The 10,000-nt window shown below is 31.2% G+C and overlaps 2 protein-coding genes across 8 annotated transcripts in view; one reads left to right on the plus strand and one right to left on the minus strand.

Moving 5' to 3' along the window:
• Window positions 1–4,290, plus strand: part of Nt5b (5' nucleotidase B) — an 80,176-nt gene extending 75,886 nt beyond the window's left edge. For all 6 annotated transcript variants that reach the window (XM_070123045.1, XM_070123046.1, XM_070123048.1 and 3 more), the window contains 6 exons: window positions 1–92; window positions 213–435; window positions 552–699; window positions 899–988; window positions 1,398–1,526; window positions 1,829–4,290. The exon at window positions 1–92 is cut by the window's left edge and continues 80 nt beyond it. In XM_070123045.1, the coding sequence (XP_069979146.1) occupies window positions 1–92; window positions 213–435; window positions 552–699; window positions 899–988; window positions 1,398–1,526; window positions 1,829–1,942 (796 nt within the window). In that variant the 3' untranslated portion in view covers window positions 1,943–4,290. The remainder of the gene's footprint in view (window positions 93–212; window positions 436–551; window positions 700–898; window positions 989–1,397; window positions 1,527–1,828) is intronic.
• Window positions 4,291–5,834: 1,544 nt separating this feature from the next.
• The window catches only part of LOC113804207 (E3 ubiquitin-protein ligase AMFR), a 36,399-nt gene continuing 32,233 nt past the window's right edge, over window positions 5,835–10,000 (minus strand). For both annotated transcript variants that reach the window (XM_070123042.1, XM_070123043.1), the window contains exon 10: window positions 5,835–10,000. This exon is cut by the window's right edge and continues 896 nt beyond it. The gene's annotated coding sequence lies outside the window, so the exon portion shown is untranslated.

Below are 10,000 nucleotides of genomic sequence, written 5' to 3' on the forward strand. Positions count from 1 at the left end.
GACCATCATGCGACAAGTTGACACCACCACAGGAGCACTCAGGCTGGGAACCCACACAGGCAAACTAAAACTGGGGCAGGTTTATTCAGGAGGTAAGAGCTTTGTTTATTCTGAGATTGTATCTCATTTTATTCTCTCTCCCTGTTTTTTTCTGAATTGAAATTAAAAAGTGATGGCTTTCATCATATATTATATTTTTTTTCTTTTTGCAGGAAGCTGTGATGTTTTTACTGAACTTATTGGAGCAAAGGGAAAGGATGTACTCTATGTAGGTGATCACATCTTTGGTGACATTCTGAAAAGCAAGAAGATCCGTGGATGGCGCACATTTTTGGTGGTTCCAGAACTGGTGCAGGAGCTTCATGTATGGACAGAGAAATGTTCTCTGTTTACAAAACTCCAAAGCTTAGATGTTATGCTTGGAGACTTGTATAAGTAAGTTCAGAAATTGATTTTTCTTAAATTATGAGTGTTATTTGATGAAAATGATAATGAAAGTTATTAAAAAAAAAAGAGATTTTTAAAAATTGTAATCCATTTGCTGTGTATAGGAATCTGGACTCAAGTACCTATGAACGACCTGACATCAGCAAGCTTAGAGGGGCAATCAAAGAAGTGACACATGAAATGGACCTTAGCTATGGCATGCTTGGCTCAGTCTTCCGGTCAGGCTCGCGACAGACACATTTCTCAACACAGGTAACTTATATTTAGTATGGTGATTTTTTTTTTTTTCTTCTTCTTTCTTTCTTTCTTTCTTTCTTTTTCTTTTTCTTTCTTTTTTTTCTCATCTTATTAACTTTTTCTTAATTGCATCATCACCAATTTTTTATTTGCCACAAAGATTGATCAAAACATTAGATATAATATATAGAGGCTAATGTTATATTGTTTCCAGGTTGCAAGATATGCCGACCTATATGCTTCAACGCTACTTAATTTGATCTACTATCCATTCAGCTATATGTTCCGTGCCCCTGCAATGTTGGTAAGTTGATCTTTTTTTTATGATTTATCTCTAGGAAGACCATATTATGATAATTTGGTAGATGCTTTGATGCATGCATACACACTTAAAAGTGTAAAATTAATTGGCACCTTTGATGTGAAAAAAAAAGTTTATTATGTTAAATGGCAGTGCAGTCTGGATATCTATACACTTTATATGCACTGCGTGTAATCATGAACACTATATACATGTTAATGCAATATAGATTTTGCATTTTTTTATGCTTGAGAATGCAAGGTTACAACATTAATAAAACTAGGAAGTACTCTACTTTCTTGTTCTCTGTTCCCTCTCATCTCTCTCCCTCTACCAATCTGTTTAAGAATGATTAATGTTTAAATGCGATGGATAAAGTTCTGTATTTTAAGATAAGAATTTTTTATTGTAGATGCCTCATGAGTCCACTGTAGCACACGAGCAACGCTTCCAAGTTGGTGATGGTCCAGTATCCACAAGATCACGTGCTTCCAGTGTCCAAGTCGACAACCCAGATAACCTCCAGTCCAAGAGACCAAAGGTAAGGAGACATTTTCTACTTATTTTCTGGAGCTCATCCTTATATTTTTCTTAAATTTAAGTTACCAGTGAAGATGTGTAACCTTCACTGTTGTGTTTATACACTGGACTTTCTCTGCAAATTGTCATACTGTCTTGTCTTCTTGTTCACCAGATGAAGCTAGTGATTATGTTCTTGTGATATATATCATGGAATAACTGAAAAGAGTATTATTATAATACTTTTTACAGTATGAAAATAGAATTAGCTTTTTGTGATTTATTAGTCCTCAGAGTTAATTTGACACTTTCCACATTTTTCAGATCTTAGAGAGAGCTCAGTCACTGGTGCCTCATGCGCGGGCAGAAACACCAAAACGTGTCACTCATTACCATGATGAAGATGACTCAGAGGAAGAAAGTGACAAATCTTCTTGAATATATTCTTTTATTCAGTAAATATTTTGTTGGTTTTTGGATTTATTCTGTAGGGGAGTAGTTACGATAAATTTGCTAGTGGGTTTTATTTATTTATTTTCTGAATGGGTTATGTAAAAGTGGGAGAAAAGGACTGTAATTTTTGTCCATCACTGAGTTTATATAAAGAAGTGTTTTGTCCTGTGGATGAGGATAATTCAATGCCAAGGATTCTTTTTATATTTCTTTGAACTTGAAGTGAAAATGAAGCCTCTGTAATCATTTATAGCTGGTTGCACAGATATTATGTGAGTTTTTATTCTGAATATATGTATACATTTTTTTTCTCTTTTAGAATGGGCTGTGTATAACATTTGGCAGTTCCTGGAATGACAACTAAGGAGTTTTTCATTAGGAATAGAAAATCACAAATACTAAATCATTTAAAAGATTTTTTTCAGGAAAGGTGCTTTATCAAAAAATATCATTACTTATGCACATGAGCCATTCCTTATGAAATGTTAATATTTAAAGGAGTTTTATTGTGCATGAACACTTTTTGAATTACTGAAGTGATAATATATAGTAATCTTAGGTAATATCTATACATGCCTTTTAGTATGTAGTTGAATATAGGATTTCTTGCCTTCACTAACTGATTGCATCCAGTTATGATTCTTCAGAACATGAGATTGACCTACAATCCAGACTAGCAATAAGTTTAGTCCTTGTAATATTTTATATTCAAATCAAGTGTGAAAGCGATGAATAGGAATAGGAATATCTAATGCACCTTTTGGTACTCACAAGAAGGATGCATTTATATGGTGCATATATGATCATACATGGTCATTTTTCATGTGTAAATGCGACAGATATTCTCATTATATCGTGTTCAAGTCAAGTAGGATAGATATACTAAGGAAATAGGCTGTGCATGTTTTCAGAATAGGAACAGGAACATCAACATTTTAGATAATAACATTATCATAGAGGCTTAGGTATAGAAGAAAATATCCCTTATGGCATATTGGGCAGTTCTGAAACAATAGTCGGTGAATCTGTTTAAGAATCAGTTAGTTTTAATCAAGATGCAGAAATTAAATTGTATACTGTACAGCATGGAAGTTTTATGTTTAAAAAAAATTAAGTTTGTATATACTATAGCTTCAGATGTTTTATAGCACATTTTATCAAGAAACTGTATAGTCTGCTAATGCATTCCAGTATTGTTGTATTAGATAACCTTAGACTTTTTAATATTTCCTTTTTTCTTTTTTTCTCTATAAATGTGCTGACAGATGTTAATTATTCTTAATTAACATTTCTGAACATGTTTCTAAATATTTGGCATTTTTGAAAACCTGATACACATCACTCTTTAATCAGTTTCTTGAAAATTTGTGAAGCCTAATAACAAAGTTGGATTTTGTATAGTGATGTGTATGTGATTATAAATTAGATTCATAAGTTTGTCTATGCTCTTTTGTGTATTCTCATGTGGGTGAAATTTGTTACAGTATTTTTGTGACATTTTGATAAATGTTGCATTTTTAATCAATCTCTCTCCCATACTATAATTGACATCTTATATAACACTGCCTTGAAACTTCTGTGATGGAAAGTATGTAGTAGTGAATGGAGAATCATTATACCTAGCTCAAAACAATCCTTGCACCATTAGCAACTTCTTTTATACTTTGATATGTGGATGTTTAGCATTTAATAGGAGATTACATATGTAAATCAACCTCATGTTATTTAAATGCATACTTACATTAATTGCTCTCACAGTGGATCATTCTTTAATTTGAAGCAAAAATATAGTTAGTATTACAGTCTTTGTATGAAAACAATTGCTTTATATATTGAATGGCAGTACCACTGCAGTTTATCTGGTGATTTTTAAATATAGGAAAATATGGCAGATAGCAAATAATTGTTTCCCTGTGATGCAGAGTTTCAATATTTCTTTTAATCTTTGTTTCTTTTTTTAATTAAGGAGAAAAGTAACATTTGACAGTACATTAAGTGAATATAAGGCAGACATTGCAGGTTCTTTTACTAAGGTTAAGATGATGAACATTAACCAAACATGCCTCCCTTCCTTTTTATATTGGAATATTCAGTAGAAAAAACTGTCCCAAAAATCATAAATCTATGCAAAGTGGATTAAAATATAGATTTGTATAGTTTAATTTAGTGATTTAGTACTTTCAGGTATTCATGTGTTCATGATTTGCTAACAAGTACATAGTTTATTTTGTATCATAGTGATTTTTTTATTTAAATCTGTAATATAGTGGACCAGGAATTAATTTTTTTGTCTCATATATGAATGCTGCATGAAATAAAAATACAGTATCAAATATTGTTTTATGTCCATGTGTCACTCCTAACAGACATTTATGCAACAGGGAACAGGATCATCTTCATTCAAATGGCATATATGAAAATTTATTGGTCTTAAAATGTATGTATATTTTACATTACTTTGGCTTGAAATTTCTTCCATAAGCTCTAGAAGGCTCCCAAAGTGAGATATTTGCACATTTTTCCATCATTGGGCCTGAACTTTCTCAAAGGGTCCCCTTGAATATTTTATACTTTCTTTTGGCATGGTCTTTTTCTTGAATCCTGGAGAAGGGCCAAACATTTTTGTGACAATCATTTCACAACAGTATAGCCTTTCTGGTAGGGTATATGCCATGTCCCACCCACTTGCTTGCTAGAGTGAGTCATGACGTGTATACATGTCATACATCATTATGTCACGACCGCTATAGCCACATTTGTTAATAAAGAGGCATATGTATTTTTTAGATACAAATTTTTCTCACAAAAGGTCAACAAAAACCCCTCCTACTTTTCTTTGAGAGATGCTTGAGAAGACCCTATCCCTGAAATATTAAGAGATGGGAGCTTTTGTATAATTTTGGCTCAACTTTCTCCCATTCACTCTTTTTTTTTCTTCCTTTCTTTTGAATGAGAATGAAAATATAACAGAATTGTTATAAAAATTATATCTAGTACATTCTCTTAATATTTTATATCAGATATTTTAATTATCTAAGAGTGATTTAATGTTATCTGAAGGCTGCATTATTTTTTTACTTTTATGTGGGGAAAAAAATTAATAAAGACTATTTCAGTCAGAACTTCTGATGAATATGTACAATTTTTATCAAAGTTTCAATATAATGCTAAATGCATTGATGTATACACAAGGGTATTATATACATTTTATTTTTAGTGAAGGGGGAAAAAATGAAATATAGTGCCAGATTACATTCAGAATTACAGTGAGTAGGAAGTTTGTTCAATTTTTTTTCTCTCTCTCTCTCTAGACTATTCTCATAAAAACATGAATTTTGGTATACATCACCAGATTGTACAGAGATAAATATTTTGCTTTACTCTTTCCCTTATTTTACTCAAGATGTATCTTTTTATCACTGAAGATGAGACTGGACTCCTTTCAGGAAGAACGGATTATGCATTGTCCAATCCACTGGTCTTAATTTTTGCATATTTTTCTGGTAAATTCATATTGTTAATTTTTATGGAACTGCATACTTTTTGAGAACTATAGCAAGATTTGAATTTACGAAAAGACTTTTCTGAATGGAAAGAAAAATTATACGTTCAAGGCACCTTATTTACAACTATTTTCTTTTCACATTTTCTATTATGAACTTTAAACTATGGGACAAATATTTTAAAAGATACCGAATATTAAACTAAAATCAAATGGGTAAGACTATAGGATATAAAAATTGAAAATGCTGCTAAAAGTCAAGTAGGAAAAAGCAGATTGTCTCCTTTAACAAAGTTTCATGTGGTAGTATGCGAGAAAGAGAAAATTACTTTGAAAACTACCTAACAATAGCATTATGGAGAATCACTCAAAAAATACAAACACAAGATTTTATTTACAGAAAAGTTTAATCACAAATGGAGTACATATGAACTTATTTTTATATGAACATTGTTATGTAACAAAACAATGCCTTGATTAGGATTTTTTCTTTATTTTTTCAATTTTTGGATGATTAGCTGGAAACAACAAAATACCATCATCAAATATGTACTGCACATATATGTGTCAAAACACTAATCAAAGTGAATTACAACATATAAAGGTAAGCTACAGAGACCTTTGATTTCTTAATAAAAAATTATATTTTGTTGGGAGAAAAAGTACTTTGAATGGTAATAAAATGTAACTTCTAGAGAAAGTTTAAAAATTTCCATTTAAAACCAAGCCTTTAAGGCTACAATATCTCTACAGCAGAGAGTTCTATATCTATCTGTTCAGTCACCAAAAAACATTTATTCCTGGAAAATGAAGCTTCACCAGGATGAGTAGTAACAACTAAATACTATCTGAAGTAATAGCAATGTATTTATTATGTGTGCAATATTTTATGGCTAGCAATACACTTACCTATATGAATGCTTACTACATTCCTTATTCCTGCATCAGTTATACAATTCAGGTACCAGTTTCTTCTATCAGTTTTCTCATGCGGCAACAACAAAGGTTTCCCCCCCTTCCTTCATAAATAAAAATATTAAGTCCATACACAGAAGTAAGTAAGTAATAATGACAAGAAAATAAATGTGCTAGACATCAAAGGTCATATAGCAGAAAATACAGAAAATAATAAATATATGAATGAACAAATCCAGTTACATTTAGCTGCAATATTGAAGTCCAAAAAATATATATATATATTTATCTCTACTACTTCATTTGGTATTTTAGAAGCATTTTATGAGACTAAAATAAGATGTATCTGGAAAACAAACATTTTTCAATCAGTTTCTTTTCACTGAACTAAAAAATATTGAAACAGTTTTAAATAATATTAACTTTGCAACTGCATGTTACATGCTGAAAAGGCATATCTAAATGAGTGTATTAAATTTATATCATTAATAAAGGCCAGTGCACTAGAGAATGTACTATATTCCCATGCTTGTAAGTTAAAAAATTAGCAAAAACAGCCTGATCTTAGCTAAAACTCCTGAAAATTGCACCACAATCAAATGTACTTGTTCAACAAAAAGTTATAGTGTGTGTGTATAATGAAAATTTAGCAATGTTTGTAATACAGCTAACAGAATCCACACCATGCATTGATATTTGCACTTAATAAAGAACTTCAGATACTACACTTGCATTAATAAGTGCATACATAACATAGAATTTTGAGAATCAGTAAGGCTTCCTTATACATAGATCATGCAGTCACAGAAAAACAATAGGGTAGTTCCTAGTTTAACCATGACCAGCTATTTGCCAAATAACCTTGTCATGTATGGCACCACATACTACATCTTTCATGCTTAATTTCCTGTTTGTTTGTTAATATACCTTGGTCTTATTTTAAGTGATTTCAGTTCACACTTTATTCAACTTTTGAGCAATGCAGATAGAGAGAATCAGAGAATGTTTACAGATTAACTCAAAGGGATTAATGTAATGGATCATTGATTGCACCAAATATATCAAGTCTGCTATTCAACAATACCTCTCATGGTGATAATTTACTGCAAGGTGACAATTACTTCTGTTGCAGTGGTAGTGATACTGATCAGTAATAACAAGGGTATGTGGTAGTTCAAGTAAAAGGTCAATATGATTTTGGCTTCATGTTGTGTCTTCGACATTGAGGTGAAATATATAAAAATCTGATAAATACATTGTTAAAAAATATGTAAATATGGTGTCCATCTTTTTGGAGGTTTGCATCTTAACCAGGAGTTTACAGATTAGCACACACTTTTTAATTACTGTATGCTTTCTTAGACATTCCTATTTTCTATGGATCACAATCAAATGAAGGTATTTATTTAAGGATAGGATTTTGACTAGATAAAAAAGAGATTAAGTCAATATTTGGCATTTAGCAGTAAATTATCTGTGCAAATGAACTCTATTAATTATTTGAGAAAATAATAGATGCTTATGCATACGAAAATATAATGCTGAAACTTAAAATATTAATACCTATAACCAAATTCTTTGAGCAGTGATGCAAATAATAGAAGTTAAATGAATTCCTCTCCTGACATTTAAGCAACAGAAATAATACAATTTTAAAATTGTAAAACAAAAACAAAAACAAAAATAGTGTGTAACTTTCACCTGTACAAAATATAAATATCCTGCTTCATTATGACAAACTAACTTGAAATGTCTTTGCAGAGCATATTTAGATAGCAAATGTCTCTCCATCATCATTGGTAGTATAAATAGAACATATCTGTAGCTTTGATGATAAGACCATTATATATACATTTTGTCACAAATTTCTAAAGTATGTTTGAGAAATAAATCCTTACAAGTCTGAGTTAAAATATAACCAAATATATTTTACAAGTTTCCTTCTCTATTTATCTGCTTTCAAAATCAGAGATAAAAGAATAGTTAGAGTGAATTATTCAAGCACAAAAACTATTCATAACACAATAATCTTAACACCTGATACAAATCATCACACTACACAATGTAATTAAAGCTTTTGCTTCAGAGTTAGTAAATAATACAAAAATAATTTTAATATATCTGTAAGGAAACCCTAATGCCAATAACTTTGCTCTTTACATCATAATAGTGTATCAGAAACATTAAAAACATAAAACATGATATCAAGCATTTCTTAAAGAAAAACACTTTAACCAACAGTCACAGTGTCAATGGCACATGTGAACTGCATCCAAATTACAATGTGTAAGAGACAGTTTCACAAATCAACATATAATTTTATAAATATTTTGCAGTTAGCTTTAAATTGATGATACATGAAGTCGCTGAAAAAAAGCCACATCTGATTTCAAGAAGTCTAAGCGTACATCAATGATGTGTATCTATCAAGACTTAAAGGCTTCACAAAAAGAACCATCCAGTTCTGACATGCTCTGTGTTCAACATGTAGCAAATGAAGCTTCTTCTGCACTATAAGACACAAGTTCTCTATCACATATCTAAAACTCTTCTACAACTGACAACATGTAATAACATGACATCAGTGATCAATAAATCTATTTCTTCACTTTAATGGAATGGTCATACCTAATGTAAGATGGCAAGTGAACACTGAAAAAAATCAGCAGATGATTAGTCAGTCTCCCTAATAAGCATTAGTGTCTGCTAGCCAAGAAAGATAAACTTTCCCCTTAGCAAAATTGGCATGGGTACAAGAAGAATTCGATGTCATGATTATACAGCAAATCAACATTTTATCTCTTCTTCTACAATGAAGATGAGATAATCACCACAACTATTTTGATTCCAGAATTGGATTACACTGATTCAGATGCACAGACAGCTCAAAATAACAGAGCTTAATGTACATCAACGAGAGGTACCGGTCCTGTACCTGGCAATATATGGCTGGATCTAGTTTCACATTTGTGCAGTTCTTAGTAGGTCAAAAGAGACAAGCATCAGGGACATGACAAGCCTTCGGCCCATGTAAATTTGAGCATACTTTCACCTTCAAAACATGCCAGCTCAAGTAATTAGCTTCTTGTGTTCAGTGAAAAATATCTTGTCAAAAACCATATGAAAAATTCACTCTTCCATAAATCCTGACATTTATATTCAAAGAGTTCTTACTTTTAGATTCATACCATATCAGTTTATAAAAACTTATCTAAAAAAGTTGTAGTATTGTAGAGGGTTGGTGCAATCAATTCTTGAATCTTGTGATACCTTGAGAATCTACACTCAGTGTTGCACACAGAAATATGACAGGTGTTCTTCTTTACCACTGTTTTACAAATTATTTAAGGACACCTCATTTCATGCTAAAAATCATTTTCGAGCATAATGTTCTGAAATGAAATGTTTCCCAGGAGATCAGGTTTGCATATAAATCTTATACCCTTTACTTTATTTCTGTATGGCAAAGTAAAATCAGTTATATAAACAAAGGCTATCAAACCACAAACATACAAAAAGTTTTCCAACACATAATCAGAATCATATTTGAAACAAAGAAATCAAGCAAAAACACTCCAAATGCTGGACTGTCCAATCAATCAACTGCTAACAAATTGGGAAAAAAA

Source organism: Penaeus vannamei, chromosome 6 (genome assembly GCF_042767895.1).
Source record: "Penaeus vannamei isolate JL-2024 chromosome 6, ASM4276789v1, whole genome shotgun sequence".
NCBI lineage: Eukaryota > Metazoa > Arthropoda > Malacostraca > Decapoda > Penaeidae > Penaeus > Penaeus vannamei.